General features: G+C 35.8%; 1 protein-coding gene across 2 annotated transcripts in view; it reads right to left on the bottom strand.

The window, feature by feature from the left end:
* WASL (Wiskott-Aldrich syndrome like) overlaps positions 1–22,784 on the bottom strand; it is an 81,467-nt gene that overhangs the window by 3,309 nt on the left and 55,374 nt on the right. Inside the window, exons 6-11 of one of the 2 annotated variants that reach the window (XM_027539108.1) lie at positions 18,749–18,917; positions 17,699–17,741; positions 15,738–15,891; positions 13,869–13,886; positions 9,371–9,891; positions 2,162–2,270 (exon numbers count right to left, since the gene is read on the bottom strand). In XM_027539108.1, coding sequence (XP_027394909.1) covers positions 2,162–2,270; positions 9,371–9,891; positions 13,869–13,886; positions 15,738–15,891; positions 17,699–17,741; positions 18,749–18,917 — 1,014 coding nt within the window. The remainder of the gene's footprint in view (positions 1–2,161; positions 2,271–9,370; positions 9,892–13,868; positions 13,887–15,737; positions 15,892–17,698; positions 17,742–18,748; positions 18,918–22,784) is intronic. The other variant, XM_027539109.1, reaches the window with a different exon arrangement.

Raw genomic sequence — 22,784 nt, 5'->3', positions numbered from 1 at the left:
ATTCTCTCTTGAACCCACTGGCACTGCTCTTTCCCAGTCACCAAGGACCTACTATCACTAAAAGTGAACTTGAACATGAAAGTCGTTCAGTCGTGTCTGACTCTTTGTGATCCCATGGACTATACAGTCCATGGAATTCTCCAGGTCAGAACTGCAGTGGGTAGCCTTTCCCTTCTCCTAAAGCTAAAGCTCAATTCTCTGTTTTCAGTTTTGTGACCCATCACACCCATCTAACCCAGATGATCACCCTGCCCTCCTTCAAACTTCTTCCCCTGACTTCTAAGATACCACATTCGCCAGTCCTCCAAACTCTACTAGACTTTCTCTTCTCTGTTTATACCCACTTCTTTGATGATCTCATCCAGTTCTGTACCTTTAAATACCGTGTACTTAATTACATGCAGAATTATATTAACAGTTCACATCTCTCCCCTGAATTTGACTCATAACCAAATGCCTACTCAACATATACTTTTAAATTTTTAGTAAGTATCCCAAATTTAATATGTACAGAATCAAATTCCTATCTTTCCTTTCAAACTTGGTCCTCCTAAATCTTTCTCCATTCTATTAATGAAAACTTCACTCTTTGAGTTGCTCAGGTCAAAAACCTCAGACTCATCCATCACTCCTTTTTTCCCAAATTTTGTTTTCAATCCATCAACAAACCCAATGTTATCCACATTCAAAGTATAACTAGTATCCAACCACTTCTCAGGAGCTACCAATCTGGTTCAAAGCTGCATCATATCCTGCTCGGATCACTGCCAATCATTACTCTGCTAAGAACCTTCCAGTGGCCGCCCACCACAGTCATGGCCTCCAAAGCCTTACTCTCGGCTTCCTGCCACCTCGCATACTACTTTCTTATTTTTTTCTTCCTTATTCTTCTTTCTCTTTCTTCCTTATTCTTCTTCTTGTTCCACCCCTACTGACCTTGGCACTGTTCCTCAACCTCAGGGAGTTTGTATTGGCTGTGCATATTTTCCTGTTTTCTACATGGTTTACTCCCTGAACTCCTTTGAGTCTTTTCTCAAATGATATCTTAGGTAAGCCTCATTATCCTATGATAAATGAAATTCTCTCTCACAGTCTGTTAGTCTTTTTCTGCTTACTTTCTTTCCTTAGTACATATCACTATTTAAAGTACATATTTTCGAATTTGTTTTATTTATTATCTCTCTCTTTCTCACTGGAATGCATGCTCCATAAAGGCAGGGATTTTTCTTTTTTTCTTATTATCTCACAATGAATACTTGTGGACTGAATTAGCCTATTCTATCTTTTTAGCACAGTATAGAAATAAAAATGCCTATTTAAGGAAAACAAATGTTGCTAAAGGATCATAGACATCCACATCCTTAAGGGGAAATAAACAAAGAAAACAACATTTACTGAGCACCTACTATGTGCTCAGCAACCTTCTGGTTATTTGCATAATAATTTGCTATTCATATCAATCATCTGATTTATGAATTCTCTCCATGTAACAATCTGGAGAAATGAGGTCCACCACAGAGAATAAATAATAGATTTAATAAGAACAAAGATCTGCATCTAATACATCATGTTCTTCAGTAAATCTCCACCATTACCGTAGCAAAACCCATATTCTTTCTCTCTTTCAAAAATGATACTCATTTAATGGTGGTGTGCATATGTTTAATAACCACAAGTACAAACTATTTTATTCAAATAATGTTTTGGGAAAAAACAAAAAAGAGAAAACAAAAAACTAGGGTTCTTTAGCAAACCCCAGAAACAATACAATTTATCTCATTTCTCAGTCCCAATTCTTACAAATCAGGGAAACCTAAATTTACCTTAAGTTACAAGAATGTCTCAGGAATGAGATACAGGAATGTCAAGTCTTTTTTAAGAAGTTGTTTGCTAGGCATTCTATTAATACTTCTAGTTTGGGAAACAAAACTGCCATTTTTGCCAAAATTGTTCTTCCAATTTATGGTTATGACATGGCCTCCATTAAGCTTCAAACAGACTAGTCACAGTGACAACATCTTAAAATAAGTCTGAGAACCTATATCAATAAGTTATTCAGTAGCAGGAAGAAAATCTAGAAAAGACTGTCATAGAACAAAAAGAGAAACAGAACTTCAAATATTCAAATTTATTAACTATACGTATACACATGCAAATATACCTGAAGAATGAATGGCTTTGCTCCTCTTCTGCATCACTTCCATTAATGCACCTACAATTCCTGAAGTGGGTGCAGGTGCTGGTGGTGTAGACTCTGGGGCATCAGTTACCTTGGAAAGGAAAGTCAGCAAAACTGAGTAATACATCCTTATCAAAAAGTCTCTCTCTCCAGAAAATCTTTCTCTCTTACAATCACTTCATTATTTTAAAACAAAATAAAACCAAAAAAGCAAACAATCAAGCCCAGGATAGGATTAAATGAATTAAGAAAAAACAAAAAAAAACAAAACAAAATTGCTGCTTTAGAAGACTTATGCAAGATATATTTTCCATTTTTAATGTATAGGCCATCAACAGATTTCCAAATTTAGATTAAAAATCAAACTTTTTGCTACTTGCCCTTGAAGTTGAGTTACTTCTGTTTATTCTAATATACAAAACCTGGGCTGATAAGAAACTTTAAAACAGTTATCAAAGGGTATTTTATAAAACTGAGGACATATTTAGATTCCGAGAACTACAAGGTGAGAAGCACATTTCAAGATATCTAAGAGCATTTAAAGAGACTTATATTTTCCTGAAAAATTCAACTTTGCTAATAAGCTTTATAATTTTAAATATTATATTTAATATAAAGTTATAAAGTATAACTTAGAAGACAATGGCACCCCACTCCAGTCCTCTTGCTTCGAAAATCCCATGGACGGAGGAGCCTATTAGGCTGCACTCCATGGGGTGGCTAAGAGTCGGACACGACTGAGCGACTTCACTTTCACTTTTCACTTTCATGCACTGGAGAAGGAAATGGCAACCCACTCCAGTGTTCTTGCATGGAGAATCCCAGGGATGGGGGAGCCTGGTGGGCTGCTGTCTATGGGGTCGCAGAGTCGGACACGACTGAAGTGACTTAGCATAGCATAGATATAATGTATAAATATGTACACATATGTATACATACATATTCTAAATATGTATAATAGACAATATATATACTGTAATTCAAAATTAACCTTCCTTCTCATGTATGTGAAACTTCTCTTTAAGGAGATCAGATGGGTAGCCTTCAAAATGTACCTCACAAGGCAACTAACTTTCCCCAACTAAAGTACTATTTACTTTATCTAATACAAACTACATTTGGGGGAAAAAAATCAATATTAAAGGGTCTCATTAAAGAGACTCACAGACTTAGAAAATGAACTTATGGATGCCAGGGAACGTGACGGTTAGGGACTTTGGGAAGGTCATGTACACACTGCTATATTTAAAATGCATAACCAACAAAGACCTACTGTACAGCACATGTAACTGCTCAATGTTATGTGTCAGCTTGGATGGGAGTGGGGCTTGGGGGAGAATGGATACATGTATAAGCATGGCTGAGTCCCTTTGTTGTTCATCTGAAACTACTGTAACATTGTGTTAATCGACTATACCCCAGTACAAAATAAAAAGTTTTTTTTTTTTTTTTAAACCCTATCAGTAAAGGGTCTCATTAAAACAGAAAAAAAAGGATTTTATTAAAATCGAATTTCTATATAAAATAATCCCTGATTTCAACACTCCCGACTCTTTCCAACCCCATGGACTGTACAGTCATGGAATTCTCCAGGCCAGAATACTGGAGTGGGTAGCCTTCTCCTTCTCCAGGGGATCTTCCCAACCCAGAGATCAAACCCAGGTCTTCTGCATTGCAAGTGGAATTCTTTACCAGCTAAGCCACAAGGGAAGCCCCATTAAAAAAGAGACTATAGGAAATCTGTAGAAACTAAGGGGAAAAAAATACAATTTAGAAAGTACTGCTCTCTGTGCACTTTGATTAAAATAAGTAGTCATTTATACAAAATACTCATTTTGTTAATTTTGTCCCTGATAGTATCCACAGAAAAGTATGTTATTGGTATAATTAAAAATGAAATAGCACAGCTATACTAAATAATTACACACATACACATAGCTACCCTTGAATAACATGAGTTTGAATTGCATGGGTCCACTAATATGCAGATTTTTTTCAATAAATGTATTGGGACATTTTTTAAAGATCTTCTACATCTGAAAAAACTTAATAGATGAACCCCATTGCCCAAATTCATGAAAAGAAAAAGTTAGACATGTCATGAATGCATAAAACATATGTAGATACAGGTCTACTTTACCATTTACTACCATAAAGTATATACAAATCTATTGTAAGAAGTTAGAATTTATTAAAGCTTATGCACACACAGAGACTTTGGGAAATCCTACATACATGGCATCATTCCCTGTTAACAGAAATGTAAATAAATGTAAAGATGCAGTTTTAAATTATAACTGCATAAGATTAATTGCAGTGCACACTGTACTATTGCCCTAATTTTGCAGATACCTTCTGTCGCTAATTCAGTGAGCCAAGCATGAGTATCTACTTGAAACTCCTTGTGATTCTACTAGTGTGAGCACTTTGTCTCCCCAGTAAATTGTGTATCGCAGTAAAAAGTGATCTCTTGCAGTTCTCGTGTATTTTTCATTGGATTGAGTGCAATACTGCAATCCTTGAATAAAACCGTGGGACAAGTGCCACTGGTGATGCTGGAAGTACTCCAAAGAAGGGGAGAAAAGTCATGACATTACAAGAAAAAGCTGAATTGTGTGATATGTTCTATAGAATGAGGTTTGCAGCTGCCCACCAATTAAGGATAAATGAATCCAGCATTAAGGTCATAATGAAAAAAGAACAAGAAATTCATGAAGCTATCACTGCAGTTAGGTGTAGGAGACCAACCCCTTCTTTTCCTACTCCTCCTCCTCAGCCTACTCAGTGTGAAGACAACAATGATGAAGACCTTTGTGATGATCCACTTTCACTTAAGCGGTAGAAGTAATCATCATGCCATCATCATGCAGAGTTCCAAAGAATAGCAAGGAGAGATAAGAAAGCCTTCCTCAGTGATCAATGCAAAGAAATAGAGAAAACAACAGAATGGGAAAGACTAGAGATCTCTTCAAGAAAACGAGAGATACCAAGGGAGCTTTTCATGCAAAGATGGGCACAATCAAGGACAGAAATGGTATGGACCTAACAGAAGCAGAAGATATTACGAAGAGGTGGCAAGAATACACAGAACTATACAAAAAAGATCTTAATGACCCAGATAACCACAATGGTGTGATCACTCACCTAGAGCCAGACATTCTGGAATGCAAAGTCAAGTGGGCCTTAGGAAGCATCACTACGAAAGAAGCTAGTGGGGGTGATGGAATTCCAGTTGACTTATTTCAAATCCTAAAAGATGATGCTGTGAAAGTACTGCACTCAATATGCCAACAAATTTGGAAAACTCAGCAGTGGCCACAGGACTGGAAAAGATCAGTTTTCATTCCAGTCCTAAACAGAGGCAATGCCAAAGAATGCTCAAACTACCACACAATTGCACTCATCTCACACAGTAGCAAAGTAATGCTCAAAATTCTCAAAGCTAGACTTCAACAGTACGTGAACCATGAACTTCCAGATGTTCAAGTTGGATTTAGAAAATGCAGAGGAACCAGATATCAAATTGCCAACATCCATTGGATCATCGAAAAAGCAAGAGAGTTCCAGAAAAACATCTACTTCTGCTTTATTGACTACGCCAAAGCCACTGACTGTGTGGATAACAACAAACTGTGAAAATTCTTAAAGAGATGAAAGTACCAGATCACCTGACCTGCCTCCTCAGAAATCTGTATGCAGGTCAAGAAGCAACTGTTAAAACCAGACATGGAACAACAGACTGGCTGCAAACTGGGAAAGGAGTATGTCAAAGCTGTACATTGTCACCTTACTTATTTAACTTATATGTAGTGTACATCATCCAAAATGCAGAGCTGGATGAAGCACAAGCTGGAATCAAGACTGCCAGGAGAAATATCAATAACCTCAGATATGCAAATGACACCACCCTTATAGCAGAAAGTCAAGAGGAACTAAAAAGCCTCTTGATGAAAGTCAAAGAGCAGAGTGAAAAGTTGGCTTAAAACTCAACATTCAAAAAATAAAGATCATGGCATCTGGTTCCATCACTTCGTGGCAAATTGATGTGGAAACAATGGAAACAGTGACAGATTTTATTTTGGGGGGGGGCTCCAAAATCACTGCAGCTACGAAATTAATGTCTGCTCCTTGGAAGAAAAGCTATGACCAACTTAGACAGCACATTAAAAAGCAGAGACATTACTTTGTCAACAAAGGTCCGTCTAGTCAAAGCTATGGTTTTTCCAGTAGTCATGTATGGATGTGAGAGTTGGACTATAAAGAAAGCTGAGCGCACAAGAACTGATGCTTCTGAACCGTGGTGTTGGGGAAGACTACTATGAGTCCCTTGGACAGCAAGGAGATCAAACCAATCAATCCTAAAGGAAATCAGTCCTGAATATTCATTGGAAAGACTGATGTTGAAGCTGAAACTTCAATATTTTGACCACCTGATACTCATTGGAAAAGATCTGATGCTGGGAAAGACTGAAGACAGGAGGAGAAGGGGATGACAGAGGATGAGATGGTTGGATGGCATCACCAACTCGATGGACATGAGTTGAGCAAGCTCCGGGAGTTGGTGATGGACAGGAGGCCTGGCGTGCTGCACTCCATGGGGCCGCAAAGAGTTGGACTGAGTGACTGAACTGAACTGATCATGCCATACAGTTAATAAAATAAACTTATCTGTTGTGTAAGTGTGCCTTTTTGTGAAAATCTAATAACTACATGGTGAGAACTGTATGAAATATTTTCATATCAACATTGCCTAAGTATTCATCATGTAGGACACAGTGTACAAGATTACACCATATTATATCACCATACAGTATGCCTCTCTCGTAACTGGAGAAACCGTGTAGCTGTCCATCATCACAGGTAAGTGGTTTTGAAAAAAAAAACAACAACAAAAAAACAATGTTTCCAATACAGTATTAAGAATATGACTGTAATAATATATGCCATAAAAATTTTATAATGATTCATTCATTAGTATGTAGGTCAGCTACTGTGAAGCAATAATACTGAATATACTAGGCTACCATAAAGCAATCATTATCAACATATAAATTGTTATACCTGTAAATAACTATAAATTTATCATATTTTCATTTTCAATGTCTAGTGTATTACATATAACATCTAGCATTATATAAGAATATATATATATATAAAAAAAGAATATTGACCAATACTGACGTAGGTACTAACAGACTATTCATCTTGTGAGCAGATGATGTAAAGTTATAGTATCAATAAATCCAATTCAGTACTGTAAATGTGTTTTCTCTTCCTTATGATTTTCTTAACATTTCTCTTCTCTAGCTTACTTTAAGAATATAGCATATAGTATAATATATATATAAAACATATAAAACATGTTCATTTTTATGTTATTGTAAGGCTTCCAGATAACAACAGGCCATTAGTAATTAAGTTTTGGGGGAGTCAAAAGTTATACACACATCTGACTGCTCCAGGGGCTTGTACACATAACTCCCGTGTCCAAGGGTCAACTTATGTACCTGAAATTCTAAAGGGTACGGACGGCCCCATTAAAATCTGCTCTTCATCTGGGCTGTGGTCATTTTGACAATAATTCTGCCCGCTAACAACTATTCAGTTCCTGAGAAACCTTTAGTCAGAAATAAATGGGAAGAGGGAAGTTGATTGTTCAGAGGCTGATCTAAGTATCATTCTGGATACATGTTAAGAAAAGATCTAAACACACTTTAAAGACCAGAAGTTTCTTAAATCTGTGCTATGCTAATGTTTAAATGCCTTCATTCAATTAGTTGTGTTCCCTATCTGTCATTTCCCTCCTAGACAGTTTCTAGGATTTAGGAAATTATAATTCTCTACCTACTGCAAAATAATTTTCCATTAAAAATCTCCTCCTTTTAGTTCCATTTACTTCATAGAAAAAGCTATCATTTCTGTCTGAAGTCCTACAGAAAAGTGTTCCTCCAAGAACTGAGAGACCACATCTAAAGGCCTGGAGGAAGTGTAGGAATGTTAGGTAGCTTAGGCTTTAGGTCAGGGGTCAGCAAACTACTGCACGGGCCAAATCTAGTCTGTCTCATCTTTTTGTATAACTTTCTTAAAGCTAAGAATGATTTTTACACTTTCAAATGGTTGAAAGAAAACAAAAATGAAAGAAGAATATTTGTGATATGTACAAATTATATGAAATTCAAATTTCAGTGTCCATAAATACAGCTTTATAGAACACAACCATGTCCATTCATTTATGTGCTGTCTATGGCTGCTTTCACAGTATATGTACGGCTGTTGCATCTGTGCTGTAACAGCAGAGCTGAGCAGTTGTAACATACTATATGGGTTTGCAAGCCTAAAATGTTTACTGTCTAGTCCTTTAAAGAAAAAAGTTTGGTAACCTCTGCTCTAAGTGAAAGTGAAGTCGCTCAGTTGTGTCTGACTCTTTGCGACCCCATGGACTGTAGCATACCAGGCTTCTCTGTCCATGGGATTTTCCAGGCAAGGGTCCTGGAGTGGGTTGCCATTTCCTTCTCCAGAGGATCTTCCCGACCCAGGGGTCGAACCTGAGTCTCTCACACTGCCAACAGGGAAGCCCTGCTCTAGAAGAAGGCTAAATGATGACCTCATCCAACTCAGAGAATCCAAAATTATCTGCCATCACCACAGAAATTCTTTCAATTCTCTGTGGAGTCTGATTCTCTACTAATCTAAATTTTTGACACAGAAACTTTAAAATATAGTTTAGTTTTCATACAGTTAATAGTCTGACTTTACCAAAATGATTACGATTCATTTCAATATGGCTACTTTTACTTCTGTGTAGTTTAATAAAGATTTTTCTCTCAATTAAATTTTATTTAAAAGTCTAGAACAATGAATTTTGAACACAGTGCAATATTCTCTTTATTGAAATTCTATAACAGGTAAACTAAAACTATGGTGACAGAAATCAGATCAGTGATTCTTTTTGAGAAGGGAGAGAGGCATGAGGGAACTTTCTAAGGTGGTATTTTGATATAGAAATATAGGTTACACAGGTAAAGGTATAAATGTGTGCGTTTTATGGTATTAAAAATATCAGAAGTTCATTGGGTTAAAAAAAATACCACGAGAAAAAGTAAAAAAAATATTTCTTTCCAAAGACATCTTATAATACTTTAAAATTCCATGAAGATAGGTAGTCTAGATTGAAAAGAATGGATTACTTACAGATTTCAGTTGAATACCCTGTCGTATCTGGTCTAAAAGTGCATCCCTTCCAGAGCAGGACACCGGCCGACTGTTCTGTTCCACTTTTTTTAGCTGAGCACCCTCTCTAATTTGATCTAAAAGAGCTGCTTTGCTTCCTGCAGGAGTTGGAACTTGGTGGTCACCATCAGAAGGGAGGCCAGGGGGAGGTGGTGGCCCTGGTGGAGGCGGAGGTGGCGGCGGAGGTGGTGGTGCCACTGACCCGCTCACTGACAGAGGTGGAGGTGGTGGTGGAGGCCCTGAAGGTGCTGAGGAGGGAAGAGCTGGAAGTGGAGGAGGGTACATCCTGTTTGGCGGTGGTGGAGGGGCTCCTACACCTGGCCTGGATGGAGGCGGTGGTGGCGGTGCAGCTGTGGGAGCTCTTGAAGGTGGTGGAGGAGGAGCCCCTCTTCCCCTGGCAGGAGGGGGAGGAGGGCCCGAGCTATGTGGAGGCGGGGGAGGAGGGGGCGGCCCTCCCCTTGATGGTGGTGGAGGTGGTGGTGCTGAAATACAAACAGGAAAAAAGAAAGCATGCTTTTTTCCCCCCACAAACATTATACTGAAAAAGCAACATATTTCAACATGTATTACAACAGTATGAGGAAAAAAAGGCCTCATCTTTGTATTTTAATTACAAAGCTATCTGAGCAAAGATGATATCTTATAATTCTTATGATATCTTATAATTCCCAATAATTTGGGAATCTTCAGCCTAAAGATCACTTTCCTGGTCTTGAAAAAATATTCGCTGAAGTAGTAGAATTTAGTTGTTAGAAAATAAAAATCAATGGTTATTTTTCCTCTTTAAAGAATCAAGTATAGTTAGCTGTTCTATATAGTTGATTTATATTCAGAATTAAATAGCTAATGTAGTATAATCTATTAGAATTTACTCAAGTTAATCTGCTGCTACTGCTAAGTCACTTCAGTCGTGTCCGACTCTGTGCAACCCCATAGATGGCAGGCCACCAGGCTCCCCCGTCCTGGGATTCTCCAGGCAAGAACACTGGAGTGGATTGCCATTTCCTTCTCCAATGCATGAAAGTGAAAAGTGAAAGTGAAGTCGCTCAGTTGTGTCTGACCCTCAGCGACTCCATGGACTGCAGCCTAACAGGCTCCTCTGTCCATGGGATTTTCTTTTACAATGTGAACCTTTGTCATCTAACTTACATTTGTAATTTATAATGTCCTCTATTTTTGTGTTTATAGGATATATAAGAATACATAATACATATATAATAAATATATAATATAGTGATAGATATAGTGTAATTCTAGTAATGGCAGTAAGGGAGGTGGGTTGCTCAGCTGAAATGTTCAATTACTTATTCAGGAGACATTAACAAATTTACTGAAAATTTCTAAATGCTGTAAAATTCAAGTTAGTAGTAAAATATTAACATTACTCTGACAGTAATAATATATACATTCTTATTTTACTAAAGGTAAAGTGTAAGTTAAAACAGAGAAGTTCAAAGTATAAACATATTACATTTCCAGAGGCATGATTTTACCAAGAGCATACACAAATTTACAGAATAATAAACTTCATTATTTTTTCATTAATTTAAAGAATGAGTAGGAAAAGAAATAACTTTTTCTTTTAAAGGAATAAAGCTATTTATATTTACTGGTACAAACTAATATATTCCTGATGGATAGTTCTAAAGTCTATACAAATACCCACCTTAATTTCAAATTATAGGATTAGATGCTCAAAAATGCAATGATCAGATCAGATCAGATCAGTCTAACTCTTTGCGACCCCATGAATCGCAGCACGCCAGGCCTCCCTGTCCATCACCAACTCCCGGAGTTCACTGAGACTCCAAGAGGAAAAAAAAACCCCTCACTTCAAAGGAAAGCCAAACATTATTTTCTAATTTCATTTGAGATAATCATGGGAAATATGCTATAAAATATGCTATCAAATTTAGTCATAAACATGAGATGAAAAAGACAGTAAGGCAAGGCTCACAAGGGTATTGTCTCCTGATACAGAGACTTTTAAAACTGGAAACATGGAGCAGCAAACAGGAGAGTCATCCTACTTGGATACAAGCCACCCCTAAGGGAAGTGCCCATGATTTACACTCAAGGCATGCTGCTGCTGCAGCTAAGGTTCACCCAATTTTCTCACCAGATCCAAAGCAAGAAGACAAACTTGCTAAGACCAGTCTTTTTCAAGCATATTTTGTGGTAACAGTAAAACCAAGAGGACATGGTCTATGTACATTATGTACAGCCCCTGAATAGGAGAGTACGTCAAATCCTCCAAGCAGATATAATCATTTTAATCAATTTAAGGCTTGCATTTCAAAAAGCAACGATATTTATCTGAACTAGTATTTTTTATGATTTAATTGTTTGCTAATCAAGAGGAAAAGGACTCACTCTATACTACAAAAACTGTATTGTTAGTCAATCATTTCCTGTGGTTTTGCTAAGGACTCTGGAACCATAATGTTCTATGTACAATGAAGAATCTCCAGTAGAGAGAATAAAGTTCTTTTGAACTGGGAGTAAGCACACTGATTGGAATAATTTGTGATTCAGCTAATAATCACTCAAAGAGACACTAAATTAGTGCTCAGGCAAGGGGAGAGCATTAATTTATAGTCAATAAATTATCAGCTGTACCAAATTTGGGTACAGCACAAGTTTAGCATTTCTATTCTCTGAAAAGTGACTGGAAATCTCTCTGTATTTTCATGAGGAAAACATCTATTACCACCTTTCTATTTTTATAATCTGTACTATGACTACATAAAAAGGAAAGTATGCTAAAGATATACCATATCTCAGGGTAAAAATATGAAGGAATTAAGAGGAGAAGAGAGGAGAGATGGCACAACATCAGCTAGGTTCACATGCACAAAAACGTCTACTGGGCAGACACCACACACCACTATGAGAAAGTCTGAAGGCCTATAGGTTTTCAAAACTCTGAGTCACCACAAACACCAGATTCAGAATGACAATGATAGTTCTTAGATATTTAATTAGTAAATAAAAAGCATGACACAAAATTTACAACAAATCAAACTGTTCTTACTATCAAAGGTTAGTGAGAAAGGAAGACTGAAACTTTCAGAAAAACTTCCTCTTGATGGTACACTGTAATGACAAGCTGATATATTTAAAAATAATTATTTCAGGTCAAATTAAGCATAACCAGTAGATAACTCTAGATATTTGATATTTAAGGGAATTAAAAGCAGAAATTATAAAACAATATAAATACATTAATATTTAAAAGAAATGTGTTACAGAATTCAGGAAACACTTTGAAGAACTGCTCTCATGCACTCTCATCAGGATTAAGCAAAGCAGGCATATATTATTCAACACAGATTGAAATCTATGGGAATACTGACAGCTCCCTGAGTTGTCCTTCACCCAACTGCATGTTTATGTTTAGTCCTCCCCGCTTAAAGCTCAGCATTCAGAAAACTAAGATCATGGCACCCGGTCCCATCACTTCATGGCAAATAAATAGGGAAACAGTGGACACAGTGGCTGACTTTATTTTTCTAGGCTCCAAAATCCCTGCAGATGGTAACTGCAGCCATGAAATTAAAAGACGCTTACTCCTTGGAAGGAAAGTTATGACCAGCCTAGACAGCATACTAAAAAGCAGAGACATTACTTTGCCAACAAAGGTCTGTCTAGTCAAGGCTATGGTTTTTCCAGTAGTCATGTATGGATGTGAGAGTTGGACTGTGAAGAAAGCTGAGCCCCGAATTGATGCTTTTGAACTGTGGTGTTGGAGAAGACTCTTGAGAGTCCCTTGGACTGCAAGGAGATCCAACCAGTCCATCCTAAAGGAGATCAGTCCTGGGTGTTCATTGGAAGGACTGATGCTAAAGCTGAAACTCCCAATACTTTGGCCACCTGATGTGAAGAGCTGACTCATTTGAAAAGACCCTGATGCTGGGATAGACTGAGGGCAGGAGGAGAAGGGGACAACAGAGGATGAGATGGTTGGATGGCATCACCAACTCGATGGACATGGGTTTAGGTAGACTCCAGGAGCTGGTGATGGACAGGGAGGCCTGGCGTGTTGCAGTTCATGGGGTCGCAAAGAGTTGGACACGACTGTGTGACTGATCTGAACTGCCCCAAATTAATGTTAAAAATACAAGTATATTTTATGTAGATTATTGAAATAATGCCAAGTGTAAAAACCAATCACTAAAAATAAGTATAATAAGTAAAACTAAAAACAATAGCAGTGCTGTAAGAGGTAACCCACAAAATTTCAAAAAAATTAAATTACAGACAAAAATGATCTGACTCATAGAAATAAATTTCCTTTCTTACTTTAGCATCTATATACCCCAAACATTAGTTTGAATAAAGGGAAGAAAACCTTACTGGATATTAGTTTTGGAGGCAGGATATATGAGTTAATAGCTTCTTTGAAAATAAACACATGCATAATTTAGGACACTGGGTCAAATAACATCCCCATACATACCACTCCATTGTGGTGGACCTAAAGAGCAGATTATTTATTATAAATTAATGGACTTCAAACAACTGCACAGATACACAAAAAGATATACTGGAAATGATAAGGTTTACCACTTTTTACAAGCCTGATTACATGATTTTACAAAATAATTCCACTTTTTACAAGCCTGATTACATGATATTACAAAATAATTTCAAGAAATTTGAGTCAGGTCTTACAAAACCTATTTTTATGGCAACTTCATAAACTTCTCCCTATTTTTATCATACTTCTGAACACGCTATATGCTTTGCCTAGGAAACATTTCCATAATAAATCATTATCTGTCTTTTTATTCTTCCTCTTAAAAAATGTATCTTCTATAAAATCATTCTTGGGTGTCTAAAAAGTTCCACACTGGGAGTTAAGATTCTTGAGTATTAAGTTTCTCAAGTATTTTTTTTTGTAATGCCTATGAATTTTTTCCTTTGCTTTTAGGTAATTCAATTAAGCACTTTGCCTAATTTGATATTTTAAAAGCAACTAGAATAAAAAGCAGTAATAAGAAAGTTTAAAAAAACAAACTCAATCAAGTTAATACAGACCACTCTCAGTTACAGATATTCAGGCGAGAGGCCAGCAATATGGACTGTCTAATAAATGCCAAGAGTATTTATAAACAGTTCAGAGAGACCCTGAGCATCATCTGGTGTAAGATGAAGGTGAATGTTAACAGTGGAGAAAAAGACAGTCAAAGAACAAACTAGGTCTTCAAGACCTCCATCATTTGCACACTAATTATAACCATGACTTATTTTGGCAGCATTTAAAAACAATGTTGCCCAGATGTTTTTATTAAAAATCCATACAATTTGGAAATGTGATTTTTTTTCACAAAATAAGATAAATCATCATCATACTATTTTCAGTGGAATTAGCATTGCGTTTCCACAACAGCAATTATGACTGCATGATTGTTTACATTATCTGTTGTCACAATAGATAGTAAGATTTCTGAGGGCAGAAACCATATCTTTGTATCTAAATATCCTGAGTAGAGACTAGTGCTAACACAATAATGTTTACTGAATATATGAATGAATGAATGAACATCAGCAGTGAAAAAGATACAGGTAGGTCAAATACCTAATTTAAAATGTTAGTTAAATTCTTCAAAAGAATGCTTTGATTATCTGGAGCTTTTGTTTTGCTATACTGTCTTATCACGAGTATGCAAAAAGGAGGAAGAAAAGTAGCCCCCAGTGAATTAACTGGTAAAGAGGTAACAGTCATATTGGAAAACTCAGAGTTAAGTGTATTTATATTTAATTGTGACAATTATTAAAATATGACCAAAAAACATGGTGATTTAAATAAAATATCAAATCTTAAAAAGGTGCAAGTTGTTTGTGTTCGCAGGTACCAAATGGCAAGTTTTATATTTTAGCTAAGAAAAAAATTTATTTCAAAATAAAGATTTTGCATTATTTATATTCTAAAAATGCTTATTATACATTATAGAATTCATAATTATATTTAAATTACTACTTCTAATTGTCATAAATGCAACTTTGATAGTGGTCTCTAACATTTACTAAGTGAAATATGCAACTACACTTTTTTATTCTAAAACCAAACAGCCAGAAGACTTTGTATGAATTTTCATGAATTTAATATAAGACTTTTAAATAGTTAGAAAAGTCTTGACAAGTTTTTTAGTTATACTGAAATAATGTAAAATCCAGTACACTGGGCTAAACAAGTTATCCCATAAATTACAACATTCTGCTTAAGGAAGGTTCACATGAACATATGTAGCTGTCATCCACGCAACTGACTTCAAAAGATTCAAAGGAAAAATAGTCAGAATGCCTAAACAGAAATAGAAGTTACCTTGCCTTCGCAGTTCATTTTTAACAGCTTCAACACCTCCTGTTTTTTCAATGAAGTCATATATAACTTTTGATGTTTCTCTGTCTTTAAGTTGTGCCTCTGAGATTCCACACATATCAAAAAGATTCTTCAATTCTGGATCCAAATTATTCAGCTACAACAGATAAAATAATTGCTAACTATAAAATCTATCCCCAATTTTTCACAACAGCAAGTTGAAATTTTATTCTCATATCTGTGCCTTTTATGAAATTATTTTCTTTTGTGTTTATAAATTTTTAATATAGTTAGAATATTTATATGCTAAGTAAATATCTTATAAAAAACAGAAAAAGATAAGAACAAAGAATAGGCTTTATATTTTATGTTTTCTTTTTGTTTCCTACCTTTGTAAAAAAAAGCATCTTATTTTGATTTTTACCAATCCCTTCATGAATGATACATCTCTAAAGTTCATCTATTCTACCTTGTCCTAAATAAGATTTAGATATAATCACAAATAACCACAAAAAGTATTATTAAATCTATTAAAAAATTTGAGGTCAAGTACCTCTTCATAACCCAAGTACCCTGTAAAATGCCCAAGACAAAGAGGCATTCAAAAACACTGTGGTGCTGTTTATGACAAGACATGGAAGCAACCTCAAAGTCAACTGACAGGAATGGATGAAGAAGAGGTGGTACATATATACAATGGAATATTACTCAGCCATTAAAAATGAAATAATGCCATCTGCAGCAACACAGATGGACCTAGAGAGTGTCATACTGACTGACTGAAGTAGATCAAATACAGGAGAAATATCACATGGCATCCCTTATATGTGGAATCTAAAAAGAAATGATGCAACTGAACTTACTTACAAAAAAACAGAAGACTTACAGACTTAGAGAAGGAACTTATGGTTGCCAGATGGAAATGTATACACTGCTATATTTAAAATGCTTAACTAACAAGGACCTACTCTATAGCCTATGGGACTCTGTTTGATGTTATGTGGCAGCTTGGATGGGAGGGGAGTTTTGGAGAGAATGTGCATGCTAAGTCACTTCTGTCGTGTATGTCTCTTTGTGAACTTATGGACTGTCCTGCTAAGCTCCTCTGTCCATGTGATTCTCCAAGCAAGAATACTGGAGTGGGTTGCCATGACCTTCTCCAGGGATCTTCTCAACCCAGGTATCGAACGCACATTTCCTATGTCTCCTGCATTGGTAGGCAGGTTCTTTACCACTAGAACCACCCAGGAAGCCCTTGGGGGAGAGTGGGTATATGTATATGTATGGCTGAGTCCCGTCACTGTTCACCTCAGACTATCAAAACATTGTTTGTTAATTGGCTATACCCTAATAGAAAAAAAATAAAGTTTTTTTTTTTTTTTTAATATTGTGGTGTTAACACTGTAGTTCTAGTAATAAAAAAGTAACCAAAATAATTTTTGATTCTAATCACAAATAATATTTCTTTTCAACATAATTTTTCCAAACCCTGATTATCAGTCAAATGTTAAATATGTATACTTAGGTAACCAATTTTCAACTATTTTGCTCAAATGCTATAAATGAATGAATGACGAAATCACCAAGAAGAAGCAATAGAATACAAAGATCTAGACAATCTTTGGATATTCAGAATGTGACTATAGTACTTTCAAGTAATTTGGCTTATATTCCCCTCAAATGATCACTTTGCAGAAACAATTTTCTCCTCTTGGCTTTCAAAACATAGAGATTTCATATTATAGTAGATAAAGCCTAAAAAAAAAAAATTCTCTTTAGAGACTTAGCCATCAATGATAGAACAATATATGATTTTAAACCTCAGTGGAATATGAACATGAATATAAGCACATTCAACCAAACACTAGAACTCACAAAAATGTATAAGCATAAAAGTCTAAAGGTAGGACATGACATTCCTACATATTTAGAGTTATAACATTTATGGCTTGAAAATAACTTACATCAAAGCCAGTATTCGGATCCCAACCCACATGTCCAATGTGTCTAAAGTAGCAGAAAGAAAAAAAACAGAAAAAAAAAATGCGTAAGTGACAATAAAAACATAATACACATGAAATCCAACCCAACCAGTGAATTTTTAGCCTGAACTAATGGTTCTCATAGACAAAATCATTTTCAGGGAAAAAAAGTGTAAGTAGTCAAGAGACCAGGATTCTAGCCCCAACTCCACTACTAACTGAGCCTTAGTATTTTTGCACAACCTTTCTGAGCATCCATTTCCAAGAATACAAGCATTACATGTGTAAGACAACAGGAATTCTGTTATGAAGAAATGAAGAATGCACAGGAGAATGCTTGAAATACATCGAATGAATATCAAAGGTTTGATGCCTACAATAGACTGAGTTTTCCAAAAATTCCTATCTTGAGATCGAATCCCAATGTGATAATTCCTGGAGATGAGGATCTGGGGAGGTAATCAGGTCATGAAGGTAGATTCCCCAAGAATAGGATTGGTGCCATTAAGAAAGAGGCCTGGAGAGCTCTCTCGCCCTCTTCCAACATGTGAGGACACAATGAGGAGACGGCAATGAACTAAGAAGTGGGATTTTACAAGACACTAAATAAATCTTGCCTGCCTCTTTACATCCTCCAGAACTGTGAGAAATAAATTTCTGTTCTTTATCAGCTACCCAGTCTATAGTATTCTGTTAGCAGCCCAAACAGAATAGGACAATGCCTTTAGGTAATTTCAAAATATCATTTATAGAGAAAAGTGAGATTTCATTTTCATGTCCAACAATTAGTTGAAAAAACAACTCTAATTTTTCTTTTCTGATAGGTGGAAAAGTAAAGTAACTAAGATTCATATAAAGTCTATTGATCAATAGCCTTTAAAAACTCCAACAACAAAATTATAGCAGAAGGTATGCAAGCGATAAAGGTAAGGGGTCTCCCAAAAAGAAAATAGAACTTTCTAACAATTTAAAAAAAGAGCAGAAATGAATAAATCAAAAGTAAAGATAAGAATAATAAAAGAACTGCCTTACTGGAAATTGCTTGGTGTTCCAATATCTGCCTTAGTTAACCTCTTCTTTTTAGCTTTTCCTTTTTTCTTTTCTTTGGTATGGGAGATGTTGTTGATTTGCGGACCATAAAATCTATTTGTTGTAATTTCTGGATTTTTTATGTCAACTGTTGCCATGGGTAGATTAGGACCTGCAAATAAAGTCAAAATAATATGAAAGAGATTTAAGAATTATCACAATCATAATTTATAATTTAAATACCTTTTTCTGAAGCAGGACCACTTCAATACTATAAATTATTTGTTTTAAAATCACGTTAATTTTTATAAATAATAAATTTCAAAAATTCTTAAACTGCAGAAGTCTATAACAAATTCTTAAATTAGCATAGATACATTATTTCAAAGAAAACTATTTTTATAATACTAAATCTCATAAAGTACAATGAATTTTCAACAAGAATTTAAATTTATCTGACCCAATAAATTTTGACTATTACAAGCTTCACATCCAACACATTATTCATTAATAAAGTGGCATACATTACATAAGAAGAATAAAAGAAAAGAAGCATCTTTGTTTTAAATCTAGTAAAGAAATCTAGTTTTACTTCTTTATTTCAACTTTATTAGTCTATGAGGAAAAAAATGCTTATATAATTATTATTATCATTTTTTCCAAAACAGTAATATTTAAGTCTAGTAGCATCTTTCTCATTACTATACATATACTTTGGCTATCAGAAGTATATAGCTCAAAAATTTAAGACACAAAAATTCTTAAAACATTCCATCTTCCACAAGAATCAACAGCAAAAAGACCTTAGGCATTTTCAGGTATTATTAACAGCATCTCCAGAAGTGACACTAAATGTAGCACAAAAAATTTTGTTTTATAATTCATAAAAGTACTCTTGCTCTTAAAGGTATGAAAGTCTGAATGAAACAAATTCATCTTAAAAATTCCTTTAAAAATTAAACTGAAGGGCAACACATGTTCCTCAGAGATTCCATTTAAATGTATGATTCTCTTAATGTATGACAAAACTTCCTATTAGACCAAACTCCTCTGAGATGATCATAGTAATGACAATTTTAAAAACGTTGTATAAAATATAATCACTATTATGCAGAGAAAGAGTTAACAGAGTAGGCCTAAGACTGCTATCTTTAGAAAGGCCTGCTTGCAAGGCTGGCCCTTAGCTGGCATCTAAGGATCTAGGATTTTAAGAGGGTTCTTATTCCCTGATAAGATGGGCTCATTGTGTCTCAACTATTAGTACTATCAGTATGTTTTATGCTGATACCTGCTTTCCTTCTGTGAGTCTAGAATCTTGGTATGTACTAGACAGAAGATGCCCACATGACTAGCCCCCAGTAAACCCCAGGCACTGAGTTTCTCCTTAACACATCTCATGTGTGTTGCAACAACTCATTGCTAGAGAAATTAAGCACATTCCCTGTGACCAATGACAGAAAACTCTTGGAAGATTGTGTGTGGTTCCCCTCAGACTTAATCCCACGTGTTTTCCCTTTTTTTTTTGTTGTTTTTGCTTTGTATTTTTTCACTGTAAGAGATCTTTACTATATGCTCAGTCTTGTGAGTCCTTCTAGTGAATCACCAACTGGAGGGGTGGTGTATGGAATCTCCAACACAACCATAGAATGGCAGATAGAAACTCTAAGAAATTATAGGCTAATGTATCCTGAGTGATCACTAAATGCCAACTTGACAATAGTTCTTCAATTATCCTGAAAACCTCAAAGGCAACCTATTCATAAACATTGTCTGAAAAAAAACACTTATCTCCATGGGAAACTATATATAACTAATTTTTTCTCCCTCAACTCTACTATTGAAGATGAAATACAGTAAAAATAAAATTATAAACGCCATCTGCCAATTTATCAGACAAATAATTTGTACACAACTAAAAGATATACACAATTCAGCTATTTTCCCTTAATATTCAAAGTCATTAAGTACAGTATGTAAATGTCTAAAAGTTCTATTTATAGTTTCATACAAAATTCTGTAGGAAATTGCTCATATTGGCAAGAAGTAAAAATTCTTCTTGGAAAAAAATGGAAGCTAGTGAAAAATATGGATAAAACCATTAAAAGCTGATTTAGCATCAAGGAATAATCTGACAATAATTGGACCAAAAATTAAAGGTTAGTTAAGCAATATAGGAAGTTTATTAAATAGGAGATAAAGAACTAGATTTTCAAATTTGTTCAGATTCAAGATTTGAGTTCACTGTAGTTTCCAAAAAAGGGACTTATTAAAAATAATGAGAATTCAAATGTTAAAGGGTTGAACTGGAGTCATACTAGTATCTTCATAGACTTATCTAGTGCTCACTTTTTACTTCTCATTCTTCTCTTTCTGTTTTCTCTCCTCTTACAATTTATCATTACTCATCATTATTAGCAACACCATTCAAAGAAGATGCTGCAAATTATTACTCTCCTATCTTTATACTTAATAACATTTAAGAACCCCCTTAATCATTTCACGGAGAAGGCAATGGCACCCCACTCCAGTACTCTTGCCTGGAAAATCTCATGGACGGAGGAGGCTGGTGGGCTGCAGTCCATGGGGTCGCACAGAGTCGGACACGACTGAAGTGACTTAGCAGCAGCAGCAATCATTTCATTACAAGGGACCGGAATGCAAAAGTAGGAAGTCAAGAAACACCTGGAGTAACAGGCAAATTTTGCCTTGGAGTACAGAATGAAGCAGGGCAAAGGCTCATAGAGTTTTGCCAAGAGAACGCACTGGTCATGGCAAACACCCTCTTCCAACAACACAAGAGAAGACTCTACACGCAGACATCACCAATGGCCAACACCAAAATCAGACTGAGTATATTCTTTGCAGTCAAAGATGGAGAAGCTCTATACAGTCAGCAAAAACAAGACCGGGAGCTGACTGTGGCTCAGATCATGAACTCCTTATTGCCAAATTCAGACAAATTGAAGAAAAGTGGGGAAAACAACTAGACCATTCAGGTATGACCTAAATCAAATCCCTTATAATTATACAGTGGAAGTCAGAAATAGATTTAAGGAACTAGATCTGATAGATAGAGTGCCTGATGAACTATGCACGGAGGTTCGTGACATTATAGGAGACAGGGATCAAGACCATCTTCAAGAAAAAGAAATGCAAAAAAGCAAAATGGCTGTTTGAGGAGGCCTTAAAAGAGCTGTGAATAGAAGAGACACTAAAAGCAAAAGAGAAAAGAAGATATACCCATTTAATGTGGAGTTCCAGAGAATAGCAAGGAGAGATAAGAAAGCCTTCCTCAATGATCAGTGGAAAGAAACAGAGGGAAAATAGAATGGGAAAGACTAGAGATCTCTTCAAGAAAATTAGAGATACCAAGGGAACATTTCATGCAAAGATAGGCTCAATAAAGGACAGAAATGGTAGGGACCTAACAGAAGATATTAAGAAGAGGTGGCAAGAATACACAGAAGAAGTATACAAAAAAGGTCTTCATAACCCAGATAATCACAGTGTCATCACTCACCTAGAGCCAGACATCCTGGAAGGTGAAGTCAAGTGGGCCTTAGGAAGTATCACTATGAACAAAGCTAGTGGAGGTGATGGAATTCCAGTTGAGCTATTTCAAATTCTAAATGATGACACTGTGAAAGTGCTGCACTCAATATGTTAGCAAATTTGAAAAACTCAGCAGTGGCCACAGCACTGGAAAAGGTCAGTTTTCATTCCAATCCCAAAGAATGGCAATGCCAAAGAATGCTCAAACTACTGCACAATTGCACTCATCTCATACGCTAGTAAAGAAATGCTCAAAATTCTGCAAGCCAGGCTTCAGCAATACATGAACCATGCACTTCCAGACGTTCAAGCTGGTTTTAGAAAAGGCAGAGGAACCAGAGACCAAATTGCTAACATCTGCTGGATCATCAAAACAGCAAGAGAGTTCCAGAAAAACAGCGATTTCTATTTTATTGACTATGCCAAAGCCTTTGACTATGTGAATCACAATAAACTGTGGAAAATTCTGAAAGAGATGGGAATACCA

This window comes from Bos indicus x Bos taurus, chromosome 4 (genome assembly GCF_003369695.1).
Source record: "Bos indicus x Bos taurus breed Angus x Brahman F1 hybrid chromosome 4, Bos_hybrid_MaternalHap_v2.0, whole genome shotgun sequence".
In the NCBI taxonomy this organism is placed as follows: domain Eukaryota; kingdom Metazoa; phylum Chordata; class Mammalia; order Artiodactyla; family Bovidae; genus Bos; species Bos indicus x Bos taurus.
Note: the sequence above shows the minus strand (reverse complement) of the source record. Positions and strands in the feature narration are given on the sequence as shown.